General features: G+C 67.6%; 11 protein-coding genes across 11 annotated transcripts; 6 read left to right on the top strand and 5 right to left on the bottom strand.

The window, feature by feature from the left end:
- Window positions 1-3,204: 3,204 nt before the first annotated feature.
- CHLNCDRAFT_35582 (hypothetical protein) lies at window positions 3,205-4,601 on the bottom strand. The gene is made up of 4 exons (XM_005847206.1): window positions 4,368-4,601; window positions 4,174-4,245; window positions 3,865-4,040; window positions 3,205-3,675 (listed from the first exon to the last, which is right to left on the bottom strand). The coding sequence occupies exons 1-4, from the start codon at window positions 4,512-4,514 to the stop codon at window positions 3,327-3,329; spliced, it is 744 nt and encodes a 247-aa protein (XP_005847268.1). The 5' UTR covers window positions 4,515-4,601; the 3' UTR covers window positions 3,205-3,326.
- A 1,210-nt stretch (window positions 4,602-5,811) lies between these two features.
- CHLNCDRAFT_134284 (hypothetical protein) lies at window positions 5,812-6,693 on the bottom strand (the record flags this gene model as incomplete). Its single annotated transcript, XM_005847205.1, has 3 exons — window positions 5,812-6,044; window positions 6,238-6,437; window positions 6,620-6,693. 3 exons carry the CDS (start codon window positions 6,691-6,693, stop codon window positions 5,812-5,814), a joined length of 507 nt encoding a protein of 168 aa, XP_005847267.1.
- A 458-nt stretch (window positions 6,694-7,151) lies between these two features.
- On the top strand, window positions 7,152-8,220 carry CHLNCDRAFT_134283 (hypothetical protein; the record flags this gene model as incomplete). The annotated part of the gene is made up of 5 exons (XM_005847354.1): window positions 7,152-7,246; window positions 7,353-7,466; window positions 7,576-7,645; window positions 7,775-8,003; window positions 8,084-8,220. The coding sequence occupies 5 exons, from the start codon at window positions 7,152-7,154 to the stop codon at window positions 8,218-8,220; spliced, it is 645 nt and encodes a 214-aa protein (XP_005847416.1).
- A 594-nt stretch (window positions 8,221-8,814) lies between these two features.
- CHLNCDRAFT_134282 (hypothetical protein) lies at window positions 8,815-9,167 on the top strand (the record flags this gene model as incomplete). The annotated part of the gene is made up of 2 exons (XM_005847353.1): window positions 8,815-8,843; window positions 8,963-9,167. The coding sequence occupies 2 exons, from the start codon at window positions 8,815-8,817 to the stop codon at window positions 9,165-9,167; spliced, it is 234 nt and encodes a 77-aa protein (XP_005847415.1).
- A 366-nt stretch (window positions 9,168-9,533) lies between these two features.
- Window positions 9,534-10,839, bottom strand: CHLNCDRAFT_52504 (hypothetical protein; the record flags this gene model as incomplete). The annotated part of the gene is made up of 4 exons (XM_005847204.1): window positions 9,534-9,749; window positions 9,868-10,029; window positions 10,206-10,554; window positions 10,832-10,839. 4 exons carry the CDS (start codon window positions 10,837-10,839, stop codon window positions 9,534-9,536), a joined length of 735 nt encoding a protein of 244 aa, XP_005847266.1.
- A 204-nt stretch (window positions 10,840-11,043) lies between these two features.
- Window positions 11,044-13,689, top strand: CHLNCDRAFT_52503 (hypothetical protein; the record flags this gene model as incomplete). The annotated part of the gene is made up of 7 exons (XM_005847352.1): window positions 11,044-11,221; window positions 11,377-11,475; window positions 11,580-11,983; window positions 12,127-12,627; window positions 12,784-12,912; window positions 13,063-13,161; window positions 13,294-13,689. 7 exons carry the CDS (start codon window positions 11,044-11,046, stop codon window positions 13,687-13,689), a joined length of 1,806 nt encoding a protein of 601 aa, XP_005847414.1.
- Window positions 13,690-14,123: 434 nt separating this feature from the next.
- Window positions 14,124-16,043, bottom strand: CHLNCDRAFT_134279 (hypothetical protein; the record flags this gene model as incomplete). The annotated part of the gene is made up of 6 exons (XM_005847203.1): window positions 14,124-14,313; window positions 14,470-14,633; window positions 14,817-14,948; window positions 15,146-15,296; window positions 15,425-15,649; window positions 15,775-16,043. 6 exons carry the CDS (start codon window positions 16,041-16,043, stop codon window positions 14,124-14,126), a joined length of 1,131 nt encoding a protein of 376 aa, XP_005847265.1.
- A 1,184-nt stretch (window positions 16,044-17,227) lies between these two features.
- CHLNCDRAFT_134278 (hypothetical protein) lies at window positions 17,228-20,301 on the top strand (the record flags this gene model as incomplete). The annotated part of the gene is made up of 11 exons (XM_005847351.1): window positions 17,228-17,247; window positions 17,374-17,499; window positions 17,620-17,706; window positions 17,895-18,006; window positions 18,149-18,247; window positions 18,528-18,556; window positions 18,626-18,764; window positions 18,959-19,117; window positions 19,303-19,494; window positions 19,710-19,856; window positions 20,041-20,301. 11 exons carry the CDS (start codon window positions 17,228-17,230, stop codon window positions 20,299-20,301), a joined length of 1,371 nt encoding a protein of 456 aa, XP_005847413.1.
- Window positions 20,302-20,456: 155 nt separating this feature from the next.
- CHLNCDRAFT_59679 (hypothetical protein) lies at window positions 20,457-22,369 on the bottom strand. Its single transcript, XM_005847202.1, has 6 exons — window positions 22,240-22,369; window positions 21,892-22,044; window positions 21,722-21,799; window positions 21,375-21,437; window positions 20,978-21,175; window positions 20,457-20,759 (listed from the first exon to the last, which is right to left on the bottom strand). The coding sequence occupies exons 1-6, from the start codon at window positions 22,348-22,350 to the stop codon at window positions 20,691-20,693; spliced, it is 672 nt and encodes a 223-aa protein (XP_005847264.1). The 5' UTR covers window positions 22,351-22,369; the 3' UTR covers window positions 20,457-20,690.
- A 124-nt stretch (window positions 22,370-22,493) lies between these two features.
- On the top strand, window positions 22,494-24,268 carry CHLNCDRAFT_35570 (hypothetical protein). The gene is made up of 6 exons (XM_005847350.1): window positions 22,494-22,629; window positions 22,833-22,912; window positions 23,036-23,130; window positions 23,275-23,433; window positions 23,597-23,740; window positions 23,913-24,268. Exons 2-6 carry the CDS (start codon window positions 22,843-22,845, stop codon window positions 24,015-24,017), a joined length of 573 nt encoding a protein of 190 aa, XP_005847412.1. The 5' UTR covers window positions 22,494-22,629; window positions 22,833-22,842; the 3' UTR covers window positions 24,018-24,268.
- Window positions 24,269-24,455: 187 nt separating this feature from the next.
- CHLNCDRAFT_134275 (hypothetical protein) lies at window positions 24,456-25,924 on the top strand (the record flags this gene model as incomplete). Its single annotated transcript, XM_005847349.1, has 4 exons — window positions 24,456-24,854; window positions 25,011-25,190; window positions 25,347-25,490; window positions 25,700-25,924. 4 exons carry the CDS (start codon window positions 24,456-24,458, stop codon window positions 25,922-25,924), a joined length of 948 nt encoding a protein of 315 aa, XP_005847411.1.
- Between the last annotated feature and the right edge of the window lie 168 nt (window positions 25,925-26,092).

The raw sequence follows: 26,092 nt of genomic DNA, 5'->3' as shown, positions 1-26,092 counted from the left end.
ACAGGCGTGCAGCGGGTGCTATGGCTTCCGAATTAGATGGGGCGGTTTTGAGCCGAATTTTCAGCCTGCTGCCCGGGCAGCTAGTAGCTGTGTGCGCGCAGGTAGGTCTTCTGTGTGCCCGCCAGCTGAGATGTGCATGCAGCTGGGTTGGCCGCCGCCGCCGCCCGGTCGCCTGCTGGCCACCGAGAGTCGCCGTCGGCTGCAGGTGTCCAGGGCATGGCGAAGCGTGGCATCCTCAGAGGCTCTGTGGCAGCAGCAGTGCCGCCAGCTGGAGCCGCACCACCACCTGGCTCGCGACGACTTGCTGCCGGGTGAGCGGCGGCTGCCACACCCTCGGCGATGAATCGAAGCATGGAGTTGCTGTGCACCTGTGGCCTAGGCAATGTAACCCCATCAGCTTGACTCGCCACATCCCACGCTGCTGCTGCCCGCAGAGTTTGGGGGGGCAGCCCCGCGGGGTTATACGTGGCGCGCTGCGCTGCTGCACAGTCCCGTGTGCCGGATCGTGGTGTGGAGAGAGCGCACACGCCGCGGCAGTGTGCCACCTACCGCGCGCCCCCCGCCCGGCGGCGCGGCGCAGCAGCCGGGGCGGCGCGTGTGCGTGGTGGAGGCGGCGCAGGGGGCCTGGGTGCAGCAGGCCACGCTGTCGCCGGTGGGCGGCCTGGTGGCGTTCACAGAGATGGGCGACTTCGGCGGCGGCCACCTGGAGGCGCGCGTGGTGGTGGCCGACGCGCGCAGCGGCGGCCGGGTGACCAGCCTGGTCCTGGAATCGCCCTTCCCGCCCTTCTACTATTACTGGCTGCCCTGCGGCACCCGCCTGCTCTTCCTGAGGTGAGGCCTGGGCGCGCGTGGGTGCCTGGCAGGTTGCCACGCCGGCATGCACACCGGGCGGCGCTGCCGGATGCTTCCACCCAAGCCCTCACCCATCGCGCGGCCTTGAACCGCCGCCCCACCGCCTGGCCCTGCCCCTGTCCCTTGCAGCAACTGGGAGACGGACGTGGTGGCGCTGCGGGCGCTGGACCTGGCGCCCGCGCTGCTGCCGCCCGCCGCGCCCGGCACGCCGCCGCGGCAGCTGGAGCGGGAGGTGCTGCTGTGCGCCTCCCGCCCGCTCTTCCTGTCCGCCAGCCCCACCTGCACACGCCTGGTGTGGCACGGCGGCCAGCGCGAGGTGGGGCTGTGCGACGCCGCCACCCTGACGGCGGAGGATGGCAGCCAGGACGACTGCTTCTTTGCCAACCCGCTGCCCTGCGGCAGCCAGGTGGGCGCCGCGCCCTGCTGGCTGACCTTGACAGTGGCCTGGCGCTCAATCCCGGGGCGCTGCCTGCATTGTGAGGCAGCTGGGGAGGCTCTCCGCTCATGTGTGTCACATGGGTGAGCTGCTTGGTGGCTGGAGCGCCTTGCCCGGCCCGCCACATCCACCCAGCCTGGCTGCTCTCATCCCGACCCGACCCAACTCTGCTGTGCAGGCTCCCCAGTGGGTGGTGGACGCCGCCGGCGCCGACTGGCTGCTGCTGCCCATCATGCACCCGCAGCCCGCAGACGTGGAGGCCGGGGTGCTGGTGCTGGCACCGCTGGCTGGCGTGGCGCACGCGCTGGAGGCGGAGGGCAGCCGCCTGTCGCCCTCCCTGCTCCTCAACCTCAGCCACCAGGCGAGCGGGCGAGCCATCTGAAAGATGCATCTCCACCGTTTGATGCATCGCCCCGCCCCACGCCGGCTGTCCTGCCTCCGTGCCTGCACAGGGGAGGGCTGGGAGCGCAGGCAAGGCATCGTTGGGTTTGTGTGCTTCAGGCTGAGGCGTGGGTGGTCCCTCTGTTGTGCCACAGGTGGCCCCCTTCTTCAGCTCACGTGACCTCTTCTACGCCGCCTCCCCAGCCGCCGCCGTGGTGGCGTGGTGCGACCGCGGAGAGCTGCGCGCCTGGTTCCGAGGCAGCGGCGCCATCCACCAAATCTTTCCCATGCCGGACGCGTCGCGGCAGCAGGAGCCGGCGGCGGGGCGGCGGCGCGGCGGGCCTGGCGACGCGCCGCTCTGGCGCGGCGGCTCAGTACTGGCCATGCAGTGGAGCCCCGACGGCCGCCGCCTGCTCCTGCTGGTCCGCAGACGCGGCGCGGGACGTGAGTCGCACGCGCGCGCCGCCGCCCAGCGCCCTGCCTGCCCGCCTGCTGCCTGCCGGCGGTCGGTCCACCGCTGGGACTGCTGGTGCCTGGCTGGCTGGCCGGCACGTTTCCTGCCATCCACTAACCCCTGCCTGCCTGCCTGCCTGCCTGCCTGCAGCCCTGGTGTCCCTTTCCAAGAGCCCCCAGTTCCGGTGGGTGGTGTACGACACGCCGCGCGACCCGCCGCCGCCGGCTGGCGCCGCCACGCCCGGCTGGCTGGGCGCGCTGACCCAGTGCCGCCCCTTCAACCCCACGCTCGAGTTCCTGGACCGGTGAGGGCGGCAGCGGGGGTGGGGGCAGGGGAGGTCCAGCACTTGGCTGCATGCCGGCCTCGGTGCCCGCTGCGGTGCAGCCCCTGTGTGGGCGGGCAGAGCTGCTGCCAGGCAGGCCTGCTGCCCTGCCCCCGCGCCACTGCTTGCCGCCTGCGCTGCTGCCACCAGAGCGGCTCTTTCGCCTCGCCCAACCACCTCCTCCTGCCCTCCCCACTGCAGCTACCTGCCCTTCTTCGACCAGTACTCCCGCAGCATGCGGCTGTGGGGCCCAGCCAGCGCTGCCTTCTGCTTCGCCTCACGCGGCAGGCCCTCAGGCGACTCATGCTGCGCTGCTGCCGCATGCTGCGGTGCGCCGCTGGGTGCCTCCACGGCATGCAGGCCGGCAGCTGCCGTCGGTAGCACTCTGCCTGCCGGGCGGCAGGGCACCAGTCATGGTGCAGACGCCCGCCTGGACCTGCCCTCCCCTCTCCATGTCTTGCAGTGCCAGAGGTGTCGGAAGAGGCCAACGTCAGCGTGCAGCACGTGCCGCCCCCAGGCCAGCCCACCAGCGCCGGCCAGCCCGGCGGCAGCGGCGCAGAGGCTGGCGGCGGCCCGCCCGCTGCGCTGGACATGCTGGAGGCGCCTGCGCCGGTGTGGCTGGGGCAGGGCAACATGGCGTCTTGGAGCTGGCAGTGAAGAGATTGCCAGCTGGCAGTGAGAGCTTCCCAGACCAGGCACCGGCCTGCCGTGCCAGGCAGCCGGTGCCGTACACGTGTTGCCTCCCTCCCAGTTGCCACTGCGACGGTGCGTGTTACATGCAGCAGCGACAGGGAGCCACGATGGAAAGGCAGCAGAGCGAGAAAAAAACAGTGCGATGGATGCGAGCTGGGCGGGCACGCGGCGAGCCGCGCCGGCGCGCCTCACTCCTGCATGCCGTCTGCTTGCTCGCCGCCTGCCTGCCCGCCCGCCGCCTGCTGCTGGTCTTTGGGCAGGGCATCCCGCATGGCCGCCACCTCCGCCTCCAGCCCGCGGCACGCCGCCTCGATCTCCGCATTCTTGTGCACCAGCCCCAGATACTCGGCCTCCAGCGCGCCCAGCTCCGCCCCCGCCGCGTGCTGCTGCAGCTTGCGCTCGCGGTTGAGGTCGTCCACGCGGCGCCGCACGTCGGCCAGCTGCGACTGCAGCCGCGCCACAAACGAGGCCAGCTGCTCGTTGTGCATGCGCCAGGCGTCGGGCCCAAACTTGAGCAGCAGCTCCAGGTTGACCAGCCTGCGGCGAGCAGGGGGGCAGGGGAAGGGGCAATGGGGGGGCACAGGCGGAGGCAGCCGTCGTGCCACTGGGCGGCGCGACGGCGCCCCGCGCAAAAGAAGAACCGCCTGCGCAACACACAGGTACACACGGCCGCCACCACCCGCCCACAATCACACATAATCACACACACACAACCCTCACACGCACCTGTTGTACTGGTGCTCCAGCTGGGCGTACGCGTTGTCCAGCGCGGCGCGCCAGCTGGCGTAGTCGTTGCGCTTGGTGGGCGGCGGCGGGTCCAGCCCGTACCTCGCCGTGTCCATCGCCTGCATCCCCTCCCCCGCCGCCACCCGCGCCATCTCCTTCACCAGCAGCCCGTTGTCCTGCGCAGGGCAGGGGGCCGGCCAGCGGCAGCGAGGTGGGCCGGCAGCCAGGCGACAGGCTCGGGCCGGGGAACTGCGCAGCATGCTGCTGGAAACGAGGCGACCAAAGCGCGGGCCCGGCCTCGCCCCACACCTTGAATCGCGACTCGGGCAGCGGCTCTAGGTCGCCCAGGTAGTCGGAGGGCCGCTTGCTGCTGCTGCGCATCTGCAGGCACGGGGCGAGCGGCACAGGGAGGCTGCCCGTCGGCGGGAGGGCGGGCGGCTGCGGAGCCGGCTGCCAGGCCCTGGCTGGGACGTGCGCGCGCCGGCGGCTGCCCGCCAGCGCACCTCATCTTCTATCAGCTGGTCTATAGCCTGCTTCTCTGCCGGGGAGAGCCCATCCACATACGGCAGGGAGTCTACGAGGTGCTGGTTGCGCCGCCAGCCCTTTTGCTCGCCGTGTGCTGCATCTGTGAGAGCTAGGGGTTGCGCCATAGGGGTGGGGAGGGGCGCGGCGCAGATGTGATGGACGAGGGAACCTTGCAGAGGTGCAAGGGCGATTGATGGCGTCTGGCAGTAGTGGTACAGTGGATCGCGCTCTACGCATGGCCCCCCATCGACCAGGACGAAGAGCACGAGGTGGGGTACAGTCCGGCGTACTGACGAATGCAAAATGCGCATTTACCAGGCCACTGACGCTGGTCAATGGCATCTATCTTGCTGTTGGAGACTCCAGGCGACCTCCCGCGATGACTCCCACGCCGTCAAAGCAGGCCACCAACGACAGGGCCGGCTTCCTCAACGCCGCGCGCTCGGCCGCCATCTCTGAGACCATCAGGAAGGAGACCACGTAAGCTGCGGGCCGGTCAAGGGCACATGCCACAAGACATGGCGCCACCGCCGCCTACTCGAGTCGCTGCACCCCTGGGGCCTGGTTGGTGCTGTGCAGGGTGTTCCATCAGATGCTGCAGAAGCAGATCGAGCTGGGGCGCATTGTGCTGCCTCCAGAGGCGGCCGAGGTGGAGAGTCACAGCTTGGCAGCAGCAGCAGGAGACAGCTCAGACGTCGACCCAGCACAGGTGGACAGGCAGGTGGCCTGGCTGCTGGAGGCGCACCGTGGCACCGGGCAGCCCCTGCCATTTGCAGCCACCGGCGGAGCGCCGCAGGCAGCAGGAGAGGCCGAGCAGGTACAGGAAGGCGGCGGCGACGGCGGCGCGCAGGATGGCGGCGAGGAGGCGGAGGAGGAGCGCGAGGCGGCGGCGCTGCGTGCGCAGATGCGGGGCATCAGCCGCAGCCTGTGGAGCGTGGTATCGTCGGGGACGACCTCGGGGGCGGGCAGCTACATCAGCCGGCAGCAGGCAGACTACCAGTACCGGCAGGAGGCGGTGAGCGCCATGGTGTCCAGCGGAGAGCTGACCAGCGAGCACCACCGGCGGCGCGACGCACACTCGGCCTACATGGAGGCATCGGCGCGGGATGCGGTGCTGCGGCGCGGCGCGGCCGCCAAGCCGCAGGGCGGCTGGTGAGAGGCAGCTTGCGCCAGCTGTTTCGGGGAGGCCACCTGTTACCGTGGCGCTTACGTGTAACCAACTGGAGGGATCTCCTTGGAGGAGGGAAAGACGGGGGATACAGCAGGTGGGGTCGGGAGCAAAGCAGAACAGAGTGGGGAGCGAAGCAGGAGAGAGCACAAGAGCAGAGCAGCAGCGACAAAACTGGGTGGGCAGCAAGTAAAAGCTCGGCAGAAGCAAGTACAACCAGGGGCGGCTCGGCTGGCGGCGGCTTGCCAGGCAGCCTAGAAGTTGAGCGTCTTGTTGCGCTCTGTGCTGGACGCGGACAGCAGCGCCCGGAACTCCTGGTACGACAGCTGGCCGTCTCCGTCCGCGTCAAACGTCGCCACCGTGCTGCCCGCAATCTGCTCCAGCTGCGGCGCCGACAGCCCGCGCCGGTTGGTCTGCTGCAGCTGGCGCAGCAGGTCGCTGCGCGTCACAAAGCCGTCGTCGTCGGCGTCGTAGATGCGGAAGGCGACTGGGGGGCAGGGAGGGGCAGGCCGGGGTTCAGGCAAGGCTGTCCTCGCGCATCAGGAACCCGGGTCAGGCCCTCCCTCCCAGCTCCGCGGCGCTTCACGGTCCCTTGCCACCCCATGCCCGCTCATCCGGCCACCCTCTGCACCACCCCTGCCCTGCCGCACTGTCCACCCGCCCTCCAGCCCCCCTCTCACACTGGAACCGCGCCTCCTCGTTTGCCAGCGCGGTCAGGCTGTCCAGCAGGGAGCGCAGGTCCCGGGCGTTCATGTACCCGTCTCCGTCTTGGTCGTACATCTCGAAGATGCGGGGCAGGAAGGGGTTGCCCGCCAGCTCCGGGATCATCTGGAAGTCGGAGCGCGCCAGCTCCTTCTCGCCGCGCCCCAGCCGCTTGAGCCTGGCGGGCGCGGGCGCGGCAGCGGGTGGCGGCAGGTGGGGTGAGGCGGGCGAGAGTGCGGGGTGTGCGGCTGTGTGAACTTGGGTGGGTGAGGGGCAGGCTGCCAGAGGGCAGGGAACAGCCGTCTGCTTCTGCCTGCACGCCGCCTGGCGCCAGCTGCCGCCAGGCGCAGCGGCGCCCACCTGCGCTCCATCCGCTCGAGCTCCGCCTTGCTCAGCCCGGCGCTGCGGTTGTCCAGGCTCTGCAGGTTGCCCATGGCGCCAGGTCGCCGGGCAGGCAGCACGGGGCGTGGAGACGAGTAACTGCCTGCGAGGTGGGGAGAGCTGTGCAGCCCTGCGGGGTCTCAGACCGTCGGGTGATGGATAGCATGAGAGTTTGGGACCGAATGCAGGCTCTGGGGTGCCCCGCTCTTTTGTGCGTTTGCATTGCAAACTTGGCACCGCACACAGCACGAGACAGCAAACCATAGGCATCGCTAGTCTGCATCCCACATTCTGGCAGCACCGCGAGCAACACGCTGATGGCAGTCTAGCGCACAGGCACAGGCAGTGAGGCATTCCGACCCAACGCTCCCTGGCTGATTTACAGGGCTTGCAGCGTGACCCGATTGACGGCATTGGGCAGCCCAGAACCGTGCAGCGCACCGGCAGACAGTAGTTCACTGCCGCCGCCACCGCCGCCGCCCTCCCAGCACCGCGGAGCAACAGGGGCAGAATGGCCGGCCTCCTGGCCCGCGCCTTCCGGGTCTATGCCGACCAGCTGGCGCAGCACCCATGGGGGACGCAGATCGTGTCCACCGGCATGCTGTGGTGCGCCTGGTTGTTGCATCGAGCGGCTGCGTCCTGCCCTGCCGCTTGCTGCCGGCCTACCCGCCACCGCGCACTCCACATCTGGCTACCGCCGCGGCACCTGCAGGGCGGCGGGGGATGCGCTGGCGCAGCGGGTAGAAGACCAGCCGTTTGACCTGCGGCGCAACCTGCTCACGGCTGCATATGGCAGCGCCTTCATCGGGCCCGTGGGCCACGCCTGGTAGGAAGAGGAAACGCCACTTCAGTTGATTAATGAACGCAAATGGCTGCCTGTTGGTATGAATCAGGGCCTCGCCATATTTCATAAGGTTTCTTGAAACCCCGTTCAGGTACCTGGGCCTGGACAGGGCAGCCCGGGCGCTGCTCACGCCTGGCAGCCTGGCATTTGTGGGTGGCAAGGTGGGCACAGCAGGAGGCCTCGGCTGCTCTGCGCCCCGCAGCCACCAGCACCGACGAAGGGGACATGGTCATCAGCCTGCTGCTCTTCCCCACCTCACCCTCGGCCCCTGCCCTGCCGCCTGTGCGCAGGTGGTTGCCGACACCGCTATCTTTGGGCCGCTGCACGTGGCGGGCTACTTCACGCACATGACAGTGTGCGAGGGGGGCACCATGGCGGATGTGAGGGCCAAGCTGCGCCGCGACTTCTGGCCCACCTTCAGCGCCGAGCTGGCCGTGTGGCCAGCGGTACAGGCAGCCAACTTCAAGCTCGTGCCTGTGCAGTACCAGCTGCTGGTGGTCAACACCTTCACCATCCTAGGTGAGCGCTGCGGGGTGCTGGAATGCAATCATGAGTGGGAGTGGCCGCCCATCCAGCAAGCCCCTCCCTCCTGGTTGCAGACAGCTGCTTCATGAGCTGGGCAAGAGCCAACGATGGCTGGTTCCAGCGGCTGTTCCCCAGCGTGGCTGCCCAGCTGGGCATGCAGCCGCTGCCGGCGGTCAGAGGCAGCAGCGTCGAGGCCAAGAAGGAGAGCTGACAGGGTTCTTCCGCTGCCACCCGCCGCACCCTGCCGTTCCGCTGCCGCCACCTTGGCAACCTCTTGGTCTCCCTCTCCACGCCTTCGCAACTCCATCCGCACTTGATTCTTTGCTGATCAACTCCTGTAAGAAGCAAGACACACGCCCCTTGCGCGAAGCCGATCAAACGAGATGGGTGAGCCGGTCAACGGAGCTGCTCGCAAGCTCTGTTCGCAGCACCGCGGCTGCATGAGCGCTGGATGCACTCGTCAGAGCCATCGGATGTCCCCGTGACAGAGCAGCTCGATGCAGGCCGGCGCCGCCGCCAGTGCAGCGGTGCCCTTGCGGCGGGTTATGGGCGAGGGCCACGCCAGCTGCTGCCGAAAATGAGGAGTTGCTCGATGTATAACATGCAATGCAGCAAGCCCTGAAGGCAACCAGATCTTCGTTGTGGTCAGGAAGGGAAAGCAGTACCCCCCAGCTTGCTGTGACGTGCGGTGAGCGCAACCTCTTGTGCAATGGTGGCCAGCCCAATCGCACCTGCCCCTCCTCACCTCCAACACTAACATGCGGGAGCCTGCCATTGTTACCGCAGGATCAAGTATGAGCAGACGATGCTGGATTTAAAACAGGCAGCGGCAAGGTGGGCACCAACCGCATCCTCACCGCCCGCTCCCAGGTCCAGCACGGTTTCCAAGCACCACATCCGCCGCTCCTCGCCTGCCATCCCCCTCTGCTGCCTCCCTCCCCACACTGCCGCAGCAAGCTCAAGGTGCCGCTGGACAAGCTGCTGCTGTTCTGGCAGGGCAAGGAGCTGACGGCAGCATATGATGGGCGCACCCTGCTGGACATGAACCTCCACACCGGCTTCTCCCTCCAGGGCTATGACCTCACAGAGGAGCCAGACTTCTGGCCTGCGGTGATAGATACGCCAGAGGGGCGCCGCATCAGCACCTGGCCGCAGTGACAGCACCTCGCGCAGGTGGGGTTGGCGAGGAGGCGGCACTTGGTGTGGGCTGCGGGCAGCTGAAAATGTCCAAAATTGTTGTGACGATGTTGTCTTGCAAGTGGATGTTGCAAAATCATGAAAATGGGCCCAGGCTTGGCCCAGCAAGTGAATACAGTAGAAGCAGCGGCGGGGAGAGACAGCGGCAGCAAACCCAGGAAGGGGGCAAGGAAACAGGGATACGTCGCAGGGGGGCAGAGGAGCATGCCGCATGCGGGAAAAATGGAGGAGTGGCGCGCCCAGTGCGTTGCACGGGCCACAGCCGTCGTGGTGATTCATTGGGAGCGCTGTGCAGCTGCTCCAATGGGCCCGGCAGAGCAGCTGCCTTCACTCCAGCCCCGCCACGGTTGTGTAGACTGCATCCACATCATCCACAGCCAGCAGCCGCTCCAGCAGCGCCTCGTTGCCCTCAAACTGCTCGTCGTCCACCTCCTGCTGCACCAGCGGCACATACACCAGCCCGGAGGCCTCGGGCTGCAGCTTCAGCCCCTGCTCCGCCAGGCTGCTGCTCACCGCGCCATAGTCCTCCACCGCCGTCAGCACCTGCAGCAGGGGTGAACACAGGGAGGGGCAAGGGATGAGAAGCAATGCGGGGGAGGCATGCTCGGCGCTGCAACCTTGCAGCTCCCCTCTGACCGGCCCGCCCTCCTGCACTGCCCACCTTGAACCCCACCACCGCGCCGTCCTCGTCGGTGTGCTGCTGGATGTCTGCAGCTCCTGCCTCCATGGCCGCCTCAAACACCGCGTCCTCGCCCTCGCTGCCATCCACCATGACGAGGCCCTGGCGCTGGAAGTTGAACAGCACGCTGCCGGGGTCCGCCACCTGCACCAACCAGCACCAGCAGCAGCAGCAGCAGCAGCAGCAGCGCTTGGCATAAGGCTGCACGTGTGTCGGCGACATCGGGCCCAGGTGCACCGATGCCTGCTCGCCTAGCTGCCCACTCTTCTCCCCACCCGCCCCCGCCAGGGTGTGGCCGCCCCATGCAACGTAAGACCCACCTTGCCGCCGGCCTTGGTGATGGCGGCCTTGACGTCTGAGGCGGAGCGGTTGATGTTGTCGGTCAGGCACTCGATGACAAAGCCAGTGCCGCCAATGCCGTACGCCTCGTACGTCATCTCCGTGTAGTCTGCCTTTGACTCTGAGGCGCGCTTGATGTTGCGGTCGATGATGTCCACAGGCACCTGCGCCATCTTGGCGGCCGCCAGCGCGTCGCGCAGCCGCAGGTTGCCCAGCGCGTCGGGGCCACCCTGACGCACCGCCTGCGCAATCTGCTTGCCGATCTTGCCGTACAGCTTGCTCTTCTGCGCGTCCGCCTTGCCCTTGCGTGTCGCAATCTTGGCGCTGCGCCTGCGGGAGGCGGCGGGCGGCGAGGCAGGCGAGGGTTTGGCAGATGGCTCAAGTGCTCGGGCCAGACACATGCGGCTGCGTGGCTGGCCTGCGGCCACGACACGCAGCCCCAGGAGTGGTAGCGCAGGACCAGGGGCGGCAGTGGCTGCAGCGGCGTTGGGCGGCGGCAGCGGCAGCGTTGGGCGGCAGCAGCAGTGGGCGGCGGCCGACAGGGCGGCGGCCTGTCTTGCAAATGATGGTCACGGGGGTGCCAACAAGGAAGTCCGAAGGTGCTCACCTGCCCATGCAGACGGGGCTGACGGTGAGCTGCCGAGTTTGTGGCGCCACCGCCAAATGCCCGCCGCGCATTAGCTGCAGGGAGCTTCCTGCAAAGCTGCTGCGGGTTCCCACCGTCCGAGCGGCGGTAGCCAGGGCGGGCGCCAGTCGCAGAAACATTATGAAGCCGCAAACCCTGCAGTGCTGCTCACGCCAATAGACGTATGCCCCAAGATGCCATGCATCATGGCCAATCCTCAAACGATGCAATGGCGAGTTTCGGCCACGTGGGCGGTGGGCAAAAAGGCCAAGACGCGGCATTTGCCGCATTTCAAACATCTGATACCATACGACAGCGCAATGCAGCAGGAGATGGAGGTGCAAAACCCTCAGAAGACTATGGGCGATCAAGGTGGGTTCCAAGGGGCAGGCTCTGCAGCTTCCCGCAGCACCGATGGCCTTTGTGGGATGCACAGCGTTCGTATTGCCGCCCAACTAGCACCAGCGGCAGCTGCGGGGTGTTGACCAGTTGACCATGACGCCCCCACGCAGCCTTCCGGGCTGGAGAGTTCGAGGAGGCCTTCGCCAGGTACTCTGCAGCGCTGGACGATGACGAGGAGCACGTGCCGACGCTGTGCAACCGCAGCCTGACGGCGCTGAAGCTGGGTGGGCACTGCCACCCTCTGCCGCTGCTGCCGCACTCCGCTTGGGCTGTGGCTCGAGCCCCTGGCGCAACATCCCATGCCCTGCCCCCTGCCTCCTGCGCGCAGGACGCCCAGAGGAAGCGCTGCAGGACGCGGAGGCGGCCCTGCACCTGCTGGCAGAGGCAGATGAGGCGCCGCCGCCGGGGCAGCTGGCCAAGGCGGTGCACCGCAAGGCGGAGGCCCTGCTTGCCCAGGGAGAGCTGCTGGAGGCAGTGCGAGCTTACCGTCAGGGCCTGGCGACCTGCCGCGGCTGCCCCGAGCTGCAAGCCGCGCTGCGGCTGGCAGCTGAGGAGCTGCCGGTGGGCTGGCTGGCCAAGTACTGGGCCCGGCATGTGGAGGCGGCGCAGGCGCCCAACCCGCTCTCCAGCCGAGACGGCCGCCTCATCAAGCCGGTGCCACCCGAGCTGCGCCTGTCGGAGGAAGACCTGGTGGCGCACCTGGAGGCTGCGCTGCACCCGCTGCAGGACGAGGTGAGGAGGGGGCAGGGCCGGGGCAGGGAGCGGGACAGGGCGCAGGCCGGGTGTGCGAGCCTGGCCATGCCCGGAAAGCCAAGAAAGCCGCCGAGGCTCACCTCCACCGCTCCACTCCGCCTCACCCCTGCCACCACCCCCAGGCCCGCGACCTGCTGTGCGAGGCGTGGGCGGCGGGGCAGCGCCCCGCCCGCGCCGAGGCCGCCTTCCTGCGCGGCGCCGCCTACCAGGCTGCCGGCAACGCCAAGCAGGCGCTCAAGGACGCCCGCTTTGCCCTGGTGTACGGCCCCCAGCTGGACGACCTGCCCCCTGCAGCAGCACCAGCAGCACCAGCGCCAGCAGCGGGGCCAGCAGGCGCGGGCTCCAGCGGCGCGATGGTGCTCAGCAACGGCGGCGGCGGCGGCGCCGGCGGCGGCGGCGTGGTTGCCGATGCGCTGCCTCCCGGCGCGGGCGCGGGCCGCACCTCGGCCTGGCCCGCGGCGCTGGCCCTGCAGTCTGCTGCGCTGGAGGCGCTGGCTGACAATGTGCTGGCTGCGCTGTCCATGGCCCGGGCTGCCGAGCTGCAGCCCGAGAGCGAGGAATACGCGGCGGCCCTGGAGCGCCTGATGCGGCGCATCCCAGAGGAGTGCGCGGCGGCGCTGCAGGTGGGCGGGCGGGGCCGGGAGGCTGCCGGCCGGCGCGGGCTGGGAGCCTGCGCGCAGGGCAAGCGCTGGGAGCCGGCCAGGCGCCGGCAGCCTGAGCATCAGCCGCTGCGGCCTGCATCTGCCCCACTCCTCGCCCACCTCGCCCCCCACCGGCAGGCCAACGGCGCGGCCGGGCTGGAGGCTCAGCTGGCTGGGGAGCGCGAGGCGGCGCGCCCCGAGTACCTGCGCCAGCGGCCCAAGTACTACTACTATTACGAGTGGATGAGGAAGCGCATCAGCGCGCAGGTGGGGGTGGGGAGCCAGCGCTGCGAGCCCTTGCGGTCGGGCTGGGGTGGGAGGGGAGTCGGCTGCGAGTTCCCGGACCGCCTGCTCTTCACCGCTGCTGTGCACCCATAGCTGACCCCGCCCCGCCATGCGGCCCCCAAGCCCCTGTAGTACCCCGCCCTGCCCGAGCCTGTGATGGACAAGATGCTGGCGCTGGAGGCCAACGAGCTGGACATGGTACTGCAGTATCCCAAAGCCACGCAGATGACGGTGGGTGGCGGGCACGGGGCATGGGGCATGGGGCGGAGGTGTTGAGAGGCGGGCAGGTGGCGGGGCTGGTCGCTGTGCTGGCCCCTTGCCCCTTCACCTGGTATCCCGCCTGCTGTGCCTGTCGTACCGCAGGTGGAGCGGCTGCTGGATGTGTACCGTGAGCAGGGAACCGAGAAGCTGGAGACGTATGCGGTACCACTGCTGTCCTGGCAGGACTACCAGGACATCAGGGAGGAAAGCGCAGCCGCCGCCGCGCTGCCAGCCGGCACCTCCGGCAGGCTGCTGCAGGGCGGCAGCGGCGACAGCAGGCCGCGAGCTGTCGCTCTTGGGCCCGGCGGTAGCCAGACTGGCAGTGGTGGGAGCGGCAGCAAGCCTGGCACCGCCGCAGCGGCGACAGATGCCAGCGGGCAGGCGGCGCCGCCGACGCCGCCCGCGGTGCCGGAGGCGGCGGTGGGCCAGGACGAGGGCCAGGATATGGCGAGCGAGGCGGGCAGCCTGGACATTGACGACCTGTGCGGCCTGGACTGAGCACGGGCTACAAGCCTCTGTCCTCTAATGCTGTAGCAATTGCTGTAATGAATTGAGTCAGTAACCAACCGACAAAGAGTCAGGCAGACTCAGCAGGCACCATTGGCACAACGTCCCCATCCATGCCGCTTTGCTTCTCTGATTTACACGGTAGCGGTGGCACGCCCCTCATGGGCAGCACGTCACAGGCGGGAATACAGTGAAAGGCAACGACTTTCCTGCACGTCCGACGTGCATAGGGTGATAGTGGCACGCGCTTGTGCTGCGGCGGGTGGGCGGGCGGGCACAAGGTTGGGGCAGTGCTCGAGTGATCAATGTTCAGGCGGGGCCTGCTGGGGGCCGGGACGTATTAGAGATAATGAAATGAAAGGGACAGACAGTTCGGTTGGAATCGTGTTTCAGCTCGGGGGGTGCTGCTGGCGCACCCGCCGCAGCTACGCGGCGGCGTCCTCCTGCACACTCAGCTGCTGCAGGTGCGGCAGCAGCAGGTCTGGCTTCCCCGCCACCGCCTCCAGGAAGGCGGGGCTGCCCAGGTGGTCGTGCTGCTGGCAGGTGGACTGCTTCCTGCGCACCTCGCAGGCCGCCGACACGTCGGGCGCCTCGCGTCCCGACGACGCCAGCTTGCTGCACCGGACGGGCGTGGGAGCGAGCACGTCAGTGGCATGGAAGGTCTTTCAGGCACAGACGGACTGCCAGCACTGGCAAGCCTGCCATGCATTGCGCCTATCACACCCGAACCCCGCAACAGACGCAAGTGAGGCAAGGCAGCGAGCGCCCCACCTGAGGTCTGGGTAGCTGTACGCCTTGCTGACGGCCAGCCCCTTGTTGCGGTTGTCCTCCATCTCCCGCAGCAGCCAGTGGCACGTGGCGGCGTCAAAGTAGCGCGCCAGCAGCCCCTCCAGCTTGCCGTTGTCCTTCTTGCTCTTGAAGTCCACAAAGTGGATCTGCGGGTTGGCAGGACATGAATGACACACAGGTGAGTGAATTAAATAATGATAACCAGGGAAGGTGAGGCGGACAAGTACAGGCAGTGCTTGTGTGCAGGACTGGGGCATGGAGAGGGAGGGTTGGCGGCGGCGCGAGCAGCGTGCGAGGGGCAGCAGGCGCGAGGCAACCCGGGCCCGCACCTTCTGCTTGGTGACTGGGTCAATGAAGCGGGAGATGGCGCGCCAGAGCGTGTTGAACACGGTGGGCGCGCTGACGATGAAGAAGGTGCCCAGGCGCTCGGGGTAGTGCGCCGCAGACAGGTTGAGGAAGATCTGCAAGGAGGCGGGAGCGGGGGCTGTCAACCGGCAGGAGGGGGCTCAGGCGGGCAGCTCAGGGAGAGCGGCACGCGATTGAAGAGCAGGCACATGCAGCGCCGCATGCCAGCGGGCCGCCCATGAAAGCATTCTGCCACATGTTCTGCCGCCGCCGCCGGCACCGCAGGCAGAACCACCACAGCCCCGGCTCGCACCTTGGCCAGGCGCGGGTCACAGTCGCGGATGGAGAAGCCGTGGAAGTCCATGACCCACACCCACGACTCGACGGGGCGCCCGCCCTGCGCCGCCGTCGCGGACTGCTGCGGCATCAGGCGGATCGCCTGCTCGAACGTGGATATCATGTGCCTGCGGGGGCGAGCACCAGCGGGCAGGTGTGGACGGGTGTGGGCGGAGCTGCCGCTACAGCACGGGCGCTGGCTTGCGGGCACAGCCTTCCCTCTCCCCCTGTGCCCGCCTTCCGCAGCCGCGCTCACTTGCGGTTGTCCTCCACGTCTCGGTTGGTGGCCAGCGCCAGGCAGCTGTAGATGCATGGGCGCCCCACCAGGTCGTGCCCCACCACCTGCATGTAGTGACTCTTGCGGTTGGCGGCGCACGCCGTGCACACGATGCCCTCGGGACGCTCCTCGCGCCGCCACGCCAGCGTGTCGCGGATGCGCCTGAGCGCATGCCTGGCGTCACCCCCCGTGGCCCGCAGGTACCTGCACACCGGCCAGAGAGCGGCGTGAGGGGGAGCAGGGGAGTGCTGCCTGTGCTGGCCGAGGGCAGCGTTTGAATGCCGGAGATGGCGGCAGTGGCCTGCCACCTGCCAGCCCCCAGCCCTCACCTGTTCGCCATGGCAGCATCGCAGATCTCCCTGTCTTCTTGGTCTAGCTGGCTGAGCACCGCCGACACTTCCTCATCTTGCGGCCAGTACTTCTTGCCCACGAGAGCGGCGGCGGCGGGCTGGGCAGCACCGTCCGGCGTTGCCGGCCCCTCGAGCACACCGTCCACGAAGCTGTCGCTGCTGCTGCTGCCACTTACGCTCTCCTCCTCAGCCTCCTCGGCCTTTGCAGCAACCAGGCCGCTCCTCGAGGGCAGCCTGAAGGAGACCATGTCTCTGGGGCTTGCAGGAGGCTTAGCCAGCTGGGCCTGCTCGCAACGTCCGCCACCTTCTGATCGCCACAGAGCAGAGCGTTGCAAGCCTGAAAGCTGCGAGCTTTATCGGCTATGACGTCAACCCTGGTGGGTCACCAAAGCGCTATGCAACACCCCGGGGGCAATGCTGCATGCAGCCAGTGGATTGATCGGGCTGCCCTTCGCGCCGGAACGAGGCCAAGTCCGAAGGGCCGTACGCACGCGGTCAGGGACATGGAGAGGTGGAGGGCAAACTCCACAGGCAAACGTCGCTCTCGCAGGCTGCAATCCATGAAACCTGTCATATCCCACTCCTCCTGTATTGCAGGCGGCAGCGACCAATCCTGCTCTCCAGGACGACTGTGCCCGCAGGAACAGCGGGGCTGCATGCCACCGTCCGCCTTATTGAGCACATTAAAATGCTCGCACAGCCATTAGAGAAGGTTCACCAATGAGCAGAGGGCCTGCGGAGGCATGCAGGGTGGGTTTCCGGAGCTTGCCGCCGCTGCTGGACACTGCTCTCAGAGCTGGTGCGGCACCGAGGTTATTACTCTCCAGCCCACCAGATTTCCAGCATCTGGCGGTTGTACAGCACGCATCAATCATGGGTTGATGGGCGGCATAGCCGGGGCCGGCTGGGGCTGGGAGTAGAGGAGGGCGCAGCTGCAGTGCCACGACCGGAGCTGGTCCGGTGGCAGGGAGAGAGCGGACTTGCGGGGATCCTGCCTAATTCTAATATGCCTCATTGCTCAGATTTGAAAGATACGTGGATGCATGATGCGCCAATCAGTCTCGAGGGAGACAGAGAGGACTCTGAGTGCGGCAACGATGACTGGGCGCCAGGCGGGGGCGGCAGTCCAGGAAGGGATTTGGGCCTCCCAAACCCTTCGTGCATCGTTCCGAGCGACCTAGACTTGTCATCATAATCGGTTCAAACGGCCTGCTGTGGCCGCCTGAGCCAGTGAATGCTCGCCAGCGCCCTGTCCCGCTCTCTGAGGACCCTTTGGGGGCAAGGCACCGCGCAGGCAGCCAGGCAATTCGCCCGATTCTGCCCGTCGGGGCCCGCGCGACACCCCTCTGGCGTCTGGGCACCTGCCGTGCGGCGGCACGTGGCGGCAGCGGCGGTGGCGGTGGACCAGCACTCTGGCAGCCACGCCGGCACGATGGAGGGCATCACATTCCTGTGCGCAGCAGGCTGGCTGGCGTGTCGCAGCTGAGTGGCTCGTCAACGAGCAGCGGCACAATGCTGCCGCCACCTTGGGTGCCCACATCGCCTGCTCTTGCTTGCTCCCTGGCCCGGTACCAACAGCACGCAGGAGCAGGCGCAGAAGCTGGATGAGGAGCTGATGGGGCCGCTGGGCTTCTCAGTGGACCAGCTGATGGAGCTGGCGGGGCTGTCTGTTGCGTCAGCCGCTGCCACCGAGTACCCCGTCAGGTGACGAACGATCCAGGGGCCGCCAAAGGCGGGCAGCAACAGCGGCATTGCAGAGCACGCCCCAGCGGCACACCTGCTTGGCTGACAGAAGCTGAATGCTGGTCTTCACGCTAACTGCAGCACACACCCGCGGGTGCTCGTGGTGGCGGGGCCGGGCAACAACGGCGGCGACGGCCTGGTGGCGGCGCGCCACCTCCATCACTTCGGGTGAGCCGCACAGCCAGCGCATGGGGCAGAGCAACTGGGCTCCTTGTGGTGGAGTCGCAGGGGTGGCGCAGGCACCAAGCCTTTGACCGGCTTTGGCAGATCGTGTGGGGGGCAGTGGTGGCAGCCCCCCCCGAGGCCCGACAGCTCACCCCAGTGTGGCTCATGCCGTCCTGGCCCTGGCTGTGCAGGTACTCAGTCACCATCTGCTACCCCAAGCCCACCGACCGCCCCCTGTACAACGGTCTGGTCACGCAGTGCCGTTCGCTGGGCATCCCGTTTGTGAGCGCTCAGGACCTGCAAGTAAGCCCGGCGGCGTGCAGCCCGGGGCCCCTCCCGGGCGGCCCAACACTGGAGGAGAGCAGCAGCAGCGTGCCTGCGCACGGAAAACGCGCGTCTTGCCGTGCAGGCAGCGGTCGACCGGCCGTGCCGCCCGCTGGTGCAGGAGGTCCCTCTGGCTGAGCGGTGCGATGTGGTGCTGGATGCCATGTTTGGCTTCTCCTTCAAGGGCGCCCCTCGCCCTCCCTTTGACGCGCTCATAGAGGTGCGTGAACCTTGGAGGCAACCTGGGGTGGCTCGCAGGCAGCACTGTGCTCCCTGGTTGCCGTGTGGGGTGTGGGCCGGCCAGGTGCCGCAGACCGCCTCTTTCTGCCGCCTTTTCGTGAGCCCGTGGTAGCATGAGATTGCTGGATGTCATGCTGCGCGCTGCGTGTGTCGTGTGTCCCACGCAGATGATGAAGCCGGCTGCCAGCCCGCCCCCTGTGGTGGCGGTTGACATCCCCAGCGGGCAAGCAGCCGCCGCATGCTGCTGCTGCTGCCTCCAGCCAGCCTGCGGCCCGGACCTCGGCCTGCTGTGCGGTGCTGCATGAGTGGCATGCTCCTGCAGGCAGCCGAGAAGATGTGTTGTGGCTGGCGGCTGCAGGTGGAATGTGGAGGCGGGGGATGACAGTGGGGAGGGGCTCAGACCCGACATGCTCATCTCCCTCACTGCACCCAAGCTGTGCGCCCAACAGTTTAGCGGAGGCCACCACTACCTCGGCGGCCGCTTTGTGCCGCCCCAGGTGCGCCGCTGGCAGCACCGGGCGTGGGCTCGTGTGCATGGCAGCTATGGCAGGCATCTGAGCGCTGGCCAGACAGAGCCAGAGGTGCCACGGCCTTCTGCGGGGCAGTCCCTTCCTGCCTGCGCAATCCTGCCTCCAGCCACGCTGCCTCCACTCCTCTCCTTTCCTGCCTGCCATGCCCCCTTGCATCCCAGATCCGAGACAAGTACCGGCTGCAGCTGCCGCCCTACCCAGGCGTCAGCCAGTGCGTGCGCATCGGCGGCTCCGCACGCTGCGCTGCCGCCGGGCCCGCCAACGTGGCAGACATGCGCATGACCTATGGGACAGCGGGGCAGTCCCTGGATGAGGCAGACGTGAGCGGCGGTGGAGGCCTGGCCGGCTGCCTGCCTGCCTGGCTAACGGCGTGCCCAGCTGGCCTGGTGCCACTGCTGCTGCTGCTGCTCTTTCCACCGCCAGGACAGTAGCCGCGACAGGGCCTGTCTTGTTTCCCTTGCTCAGCGCTGGTGCTGCGACTGCCTGCCTGCCTGCCTGCCTGCAGATGGCCACGGCGGGGCCCATTGAGGAGTTTGATGCCTGGTTCAAGCTGGCCGCCAGCTGCGGCCTCAAGGAGCCCAACGCCACGGCCCTGGCCACGTCAGACGCCGCCGGCCGGGTGTCTGTGCGCTACGTGCTGCTCAAGGGCTTCGACTCCCGCGGCTTTGTGTGGTATACCAATTACGACAGCTTCAAGGTGCGTGGGGGCGTGGCTCGGGGGCAGGCAGGCTGTGCTGGGGGGAGGTTCGGGTGGGGAGGGCGGTTGGCAGTGGGAGTATGGTTTGCGAGAATGCATGCCCCCGTTTGTGAGAGTGCATGCCTCCTGGCGTTCCTACCTGTGTCAGCCCGCCGGCTGATGGCTCGGGTGCTGTGCGTGCGGCGCCCACCTCTCCTGCCTGCCCCTGCCTGCAGGGCCACCAGCTGGAGGCCAACAGCTCGGCGGCGCTGGCCTTCTGGTGGGAGCCTCTGCAGCGCCAGGTGCGGGTGGAGGGCGTGGTGGAGCGAGTCCCCGAGGAGGAGAGCGACGCCTACTTCAGCAGCAGGCCGCGCGCCAGCCAGGTGCGGGACGGCTGCCCCCCCCGCGACGCCTGCCGCACGCTGCGGGGTTGCCTTGCCAAGGCGGCGCCTGCCTGCCTTGTGCCCGGCCTGGCTGTTCTGCCCCCTCGGGCTGTGCCCCTGCATGAAAACGCCCGCTGCCCAGACCCCTCTGGCTCGGACTCCCGCCACCCGCCCTGCTCCGCAGATCGGGGCGCTGGTGTCCATGCAGTCCACGCCGCTGCGCCACGGGCGGCGGGAGCTGGAGGAGCGCGCCGCCCGGCTGGAGGCGCAGTACAGCGACGAGAGCGTGGCGGTACCGCGGCCGCCGCACTGGGGCGGCTACCTGCTGCGCCCGCTGCGCGTGGAGTTCTGGCAGGGCCGCCCCAGCCGCCTGCACGACCGCCTGCGGTACGTGCGCGGTGCCGTCGACTCCGACCAGTGGCGCTTGGAGCGGCTGGCGCCCTGACCAGCACGGCCCCCTGAACTTGCACACGACTCCCCTGAGTGCGCTGGACCAGCCAGACCCATGTAGCTGTGAAGTACCGCATGTACTTGTGAAGTACCACCGTGCCGGCGGGGGGTGCCCTCTCCAGGGAGCCGACAGAAATCAAACTGGCAGACTGTGTGCCCCAGACTCACTGACTGGTTACTGGTTTGGTTTTGCTGTGTTGGAAGTCAGTGCGGATCAGAGGCAGCCTGGGGCGGGAGGCCCTGGTGGCTACGGGAGAATGAAACTGCAGGGGGAAGAGCGCGAAAAACGTGCTAGGCGGCAGGCATTGTTGCACAAAGGATGGGGCTATATAGTTTAAGGGAGCGCGGGCGTCATGGCGCAGCCCATGGGACGGAGGCGCCAGGTCATGCCAGCTGGGCCATGATGTCGGCATCCCGCACAACGATGTAGTGCTTGTCGTCGGGGCCCTCAAACTGCAGGCAGCGGCGGGCGGGGAGGCGTGGCACCGGGGTCAGTCACCCGCCGCTACCGCCTCCCTGGCAGGAGAGCGGCACCGCCGCAACACGCCACCCAATTGCCACGTTCAGGCCACCCGGTGTCCCATGATTGCGGCTGCTGGCTGAGCTGCCTCAAGAACCACGCCGCACTCCAGGCTCCGCTGCTGGGCGCCGGCCTCCAGCCCCAGCCTCACCTCGGTGCCGCTGTACTTCTGGTACAGCACGGTGGCGCCCACAGATAGCTTGGGTGCCACCGTCTTGCCCTCCTCCTCGCGGCCGGGGCCCACAGCCACCACCTTGCCCATGGTGGGCTTGTCCTTGGAGCCCTCCGTCAGCAGCAGGCCGCCGCTGGTCTGCGCCTTGGCCTCCTCCACCTCAATCAGCACGCGGTCCTGCGGGCGGGCGGGTTGCCGGGCGAGCGAGTTCGCGAGAGCGGCCCGAATGTTGGCAGCCGCTCGGCAGGCTTGCCTGCCAAGCTGTGGCTGTGCTGGCCACGACAGCGGCGAACCCTTCCATGGCAGGCAGCACAGCTGTGAGGCCTGCAAAGCGTTCCACATGCGAGGCACTCCAATGGTGCGCGAAGTGGCGCACCTGCAGTGGCTGCAGCTTGGAGATATCATCGCTGCCAGGCAGCAGGCCAATCACATCGTCCTCCTGCGCCATGGGGTGTGCCAAAAGGGTGCCAGAGTGAGTACGACTGGCAGCAGAAGGCGGGACATAAACGGCTCGACGTGCCACAGCCGATGCTCCGCCTTCCAGGCTGCCTGCTTGCCGCTGGTCCGTGCCTCAACTGCTTCTCGCCTCCCTGCCGCTGGCCGACAACACACCGCCAGAACCGCAGGCCTGGCATAGCCGCAGCAGGCGCTGACGACCCGGTCACACCCTGCCTGCGCCATGGTCCGTCCAGAACCTTCCGACCGCTACCCTGCGGGCCGCACCTTGAGCAGCACATAGTTGTCTCCCTGCAGCTCCAGCTCGGTGCCGGCGTACTTGGAGTACACCACCTTGTCGCCAGACTGCAAGGCGGGAACGAAGCGCCAAGCGCTGCAGTGAGGCGCAGCAGGCGGGCAAGGGCAGGCTGCGGCGCCTGCCGCCTGGCGCCACGCACCTTGACGCCCTTGGCGCTGCCCGCGCTCTGCACGGTGCCCTGCGTGGGCCGCTTCTGCGCAGAGCTGGGCAGCAGGATGCCGCCCACGGTGGTGGCTTCTGCCTCCTCAGCCTTGACAAACAGGCGGTCGCCCACAGGCGTCACGGTTTTCACCTGCAAGGCGGCAGCGGCGGCGCAGTGGGAGGACTGAGCTGCCAGCAAGCGCTCCATGCATGTGCACCTGGGAATCAGGCTGTGCGCCCAGGGTGAGTCCTGGGCGTGCCAACCATAGACCAGCGTCTGGAAGAGCCTTGCAGCGGCAGAAACGCATGGCCACGTGCATTGGGCGGCATCGGACCGCCAACCCACCTCTGCGGGCAGTGCGGTGGCTGCGCGCACCACCAGGCGACCGGCCCGGCGGCAAGGAAGCCGAGCCACCGCAGGGGCAGCCCTCACGCTCTGCATCACACACGCCACCATTGCTGCCAGTCGTGATGCAGGTGGAAAAAGGGCGTAATCCTTGGAGAGAGGGCTCCATCATCCCGCCACCAGTACACTGCATGTACCTCGCAGAGCATTCCCGGTGAGGTGGGCCTTCGCGGGCAGTCGATCACGAGCCCAGTCGCTGCAGCACCTACTCAGTGCATCCAGCAGCTAGTCAAACGACACAGGGCAGTCGCGAGGGAAGAGGGCTCTGAAGCTGGCGGGGGGCGCTGGAAATTGATCGGAGGGCGCAGGCACAGCGTGGAGGCGTGGCGGGTGAGCAGAGCGCGTGATCGGCGAGCTGCAAGCCCCACCTGGAGCAGCTGCCAGCGCCTTGTTGCCCGCCGTCTTTGAAGTACTGCCGGGCGCAGGGCGGGGAGGGCCTGGCGCCGCGGGCAGGGAGCAGGGCGGCCGCCGCTCCGCCTGTTGGGTGGCGGCGCCACCAGCCGCCTGCTCACCGCGGCCTTGGCTGCTTGCAGGCGTGCCAGGATGGGGAACACCTTTAGAAAGCTGTTTGACGGGTTGTTTGGGAGCAGGGAGATGCGAGTGGTGATGCTAGGTGCGTGCTGAGGCTGCTGCAGAGCAAGCCGCCGCTGGGGAGCTCCCCTGGCCTTCATTGCGCATGCTGCATCTGCATCAGCTGCCGTGGCAAGAGCACCAGGCCGCTCTTGTCGGCATGCAGGGCTGGACGCAGCGGGCAAGACCACCATTCTGTACAAGCTGCACATCGGCGAGGTGCTGAGCACTGTGCCAACAATCGGCTTCAACGTAGAAAAGGCGAGCCCGCTTGGCTGCTTGCTGCCGCCGCCGTGCACCAAGGTTGCTGCCGCGTGCCCCGCACCCTCCTGCGAGGGACCTGCGCTGCTGCCTCGGCGCCCGCCCTGTTGCGCCCTGTTGACCCGGGCTGCGTGCGGCGCGCAGGTGCAATACAAGAACGTGGTGTTCACGGTGTGGGACGTGGGCGGCCAGGAGAAGCTGCGCCCGCTGTGGCGGCACTACTTCAACAACACCGACGCGCTCATCTATGTGGTGGACTGCTGCGACCGCGAGCGCGTGGGGCGCGCCGCCAGCGAGTTCAAGGTGAGCCACGTCGGCCGCTGGCGGGGCGCAGGGGACGGCGGTTTGGGGAACGGCTTGCACCCGCAGAGCGGCTGTGCTCTGCTCTCCCGCTTTGCGCCCGCCTCGACCACGTGTGCTCTGCCTCGTGCGCCTGCACCTCCTGCTGCCCGCCTCCTGCCTGCAGCAAATAGTGGAGGACCCTCTCATGCGGCACAGCGCCATCCTGGTGTTTGCCAACAAGCAGGACCTCAAGGATGCGCTGAGCCCCGCCGAGACGTGCGAGGCGATGGGGCTGCCGCAGATGAAGGCGCGCAAGTGGCACGTGCAGGTGCGCTGGGCGCAGCGGGCAAGGGGCCAGGGGGAGGACAGGGCCGTGCAGCAGGCAGCGGGGCTTCTGGAAGCAAGCCGCTGCCACTCTGCCTGGCCGTCTCTCGTGTGGGCCGATTCAGTCACCCCCGCCTGTCTCCCCTGTTCGCCTGTCCCCGATTCTCGTTCTGCAGGGCGCCATCGCCACTCGCGGCGAGGGTCTGTATGAGGGCCTGGACTGGCTGAGCACCACACTCAAGCAGATGAACCGCGGAACAACGCCAGCACCCAAGAAGTGAGCCGGCGGGCAAGCCGGCAGCAGCAGCAGCAGCTTAGCACTGAATCTTTGGCTCCTGCGCCGTACCATGGCGTGGCGCTGGGCACACCGCCGTGCAGCAGCATGGCGCAGGAAGCGCCTGTACCAAGCTTGATCGTCGCACAGGGATGGCGGCGTGGCGCCGCATCTGTCTAGGGAGCCCTGGATGGCCTGTGCCGCATCCCATTGGGAGGTATGCAGCCTCGAAAACAACCTGTAAACCAACAAACTTGCCTTCATTCGCATTTTAGCTGTGGGAAGCAGAACGGGCGGCGTGGCACAGCGGCCGCAGCGTGTCGCTCACCATTGTTGTCCCGTTTGTGCTGTTTCCTCCTGCGGCATTGTCTGGGACTGCCTGCACATCCTTGCATTGTCAAGAGCAACCTTAAGGCCAGCAACCGGAGAACTGATCGTGCCGAGCATGGCGGAGAAGGAGCTGTGGAGCTGCCAGCGGTTTGAGGATGCCCACAGCCACAAGGCCTACTTCATCTCTATTGCGCACCGCGCGGCGGCGGGCCAGGAAGGCACCGCGGACCTGGCGCTGACCGACGGCGCTGGGGCCTGGACGGTGCAAGGCGAGTTTGCCTTCTGGCAGCCCTCTGGCAGGAGGCTCGCTCTGCTACGGCAGCCACAGGCTAGTGAACCTTTTGTCAAGGCGATAGTGCACTGCTGGCTTGCCCCATCTGCAGGCGTGACATCGGCGAGCCTCAAGGGCCAGGGCAAGGAGAAGCTGAGGCACCTGCAGGCGGCTCTGAGCGAGCTGGAGGAGGCGAATGTGGAGTACAGGACGGAAGTGGTGCCAAACCTTGATGGTAGCGTGGTGGGTGGGGACGGGGGCCTGCCCATGTCCATGCTGCCTCCGCCTCCAGCCTGGCAAGCCGTTGAGCAGCAGATGCTCGTGCAGCAGCAGAGGGTGTGCTGCTCCCTCCCCCCCTGTCTGGTGGTTTCCTATCGTCGTGTACATGCTTGCCTGCAGGACCTCAAGGTGTCGTTTCAGAACCCAGGGGTGAGGGTGTTCATCACGGCCTCCTTGGCGGCGGCGGTGCCGGCCGCGCCTGTGATTGCTTCGATGCTGGAGCTGCTGGTGGGCAACCTGACAGCCCTGCAAGCCACCAGCCTGGACCTGGTGCAGCAGAACAAGGCGTTTGAGCAGCAGGTGGGAGCTGCCTGCGGGCTGTGTGCCAGCGTGGAGGGATTCAAGTTCAGGTCCAGGCATGCAGGCGGCGTGCTGCCAGCTGTCTGGGGGCGTCAGATTCAGCTCAGGCTGAACTGAATAGGCACTGCCCTGTTGTGGGGCTTTGTTCTGTTGCAGCTGGCTCGCAGCCAGGACATAGTGGACAAGTATGTGAACAAAAAGCTGGAGCACGACAAGGAGACCAACATTAAAGTTGCGGCACTGCTGAACAGCAAGAAGCAAAAGCTGCGGGAGCTGAAGGGCCAGCTGGATGCGGCGCAGGTATGCCGGCACGGCGGCCGCTGGCTCCGGCTGCGGGCCCCGGCTGCCTGCTGTTGCCGCTGCTGGCAGGCACTGGCACCAGTTGCCTGGCCCAGTTCCTGCTGCTGCTCGTCTCAGCAGGCCGTGCTGCAGCGGTGTGGATCGCTGAAGCTGGCCACTTCAACATGGCTGACCCTGCAAGGACGACAACGACTTTCCTGGTTGTGCAGGAGGAGATCAGGCGCCTGAAGGAGCAGGGAGCAGCAGAGCCGATGGATGAGGATGCGGATCGCGAGGGCGATGGGGGGGCCGGCACATCCAAGCAGGGCAGCCAGCGGCAGCGGGGCAGGGCGACGCGAGTGGTGGAAGATGATGATGAGGAGGAGGAGGAAGAAGAGGAGGAGGAGCGGGACCACAGCCCGCACGGCTACAGCGATCAAGATGCAGAGTACTGAGCATTGGGGGCGGCACGCAGCTCACAGCAGCTTTCATCGCTTGCAACGCATGAGTAAAGCCTGTAGATCATGCCATGCAGCCCCGCACGTAATCTTCTGCCCTGGTGATGCATCCTGGCAAGAGAAGATGGACTCGCACGCTGGCGGGCGGGGCGCCAGGTCATGCTC

The sequence above is a fragment of the Chlorella variabilis genome, assembly GCF_000147415.1.
Source record: "Chlorella variabilis unplaced genomic scaffold CHLNCscaffold_11, whole genome shotgun sequence".
In the NCBI taxonomy this organism is placed as follows: Eukaryota; Viridiplantae; Chlorophyta; class Trebouxiophyceae; order Chlorellales; family Chlorellaceae; genus Chlorella; species Chlorella variabilis.
Note: the sequence above shows the minus strand (reverse complement) of the source record. Positions and strands in the feature narration are given on the sequence as shown.

Bases quoted from the DNA above. Each gene is read 5' to 3' on its own strand.
- CHLNCDRAFT_35582 (XM_005847206.1), bottom strand. From the start codon at position 4,514: ATGGCGCAACCCCTAGCTCTCACAGATGCAGCACACGGCGAGCAAAAG. The intron at 4,246-4,367 runs GTGCGCTGGCGG...CCGTGCCTGCAG, and splicing joins ACCAGCTGATAGAAGATGAG to ATGCGCAGCAGCAGCAAGCG. The intron at 4,041-4,173 runs GTGTGGGGCGAG...TGCCCTGCGCAG, and splicing joins TGCCCGAGTCGCGATTCAAG to GACAACGGGCTGCTGGTGAA.
- CHLNCDRAFT_59679 (XM_005847202.1), bottom strand. From the start codon at position 22,350: ATGGTGGCGTGTGTGATGCAGAGCGTGAGGGCTGCCCCTGCGGTGGCT. The intron at 21,800-21,891 runs GTGCGTGGCGCC...CCCGCCTTGCAG, and splicing joins GCAGCGCCAAGGGCGTCAAG to TCTGGCGACAAGGTGGTGTA. The intron at 20,760-20,977 runs GTGAGGCTGGGG...CGCTGCCTGCAG, and splicing joins AGAAGTACAGCGGCACCGAG to TTTGAGGGCCCCGACGACAA.
- CHLNCDRAFT_35570 (XM_005847350.1), top strand. From the start codon at position 22,843: ATGGGGAACACCTTTAGAAAGCTGTTTGACGGGTTGTTTGGGAGCAGG. The intron at 22,913-23,035 runs GTGCGTGCTGAG...GTCGGCATGCAG, and splicing joins GATGCGAGTGGTGATGCTAG to GGCTGGACGCAGCGGGCAAG. The intron at 23,741-23,912 runs GTGCGCTGGGCG...CTCGTTCTGCAG, and splicing joins CGCGCAAGTGGCACGTGCAG to GGCGCCATCGCCACTCGCGG.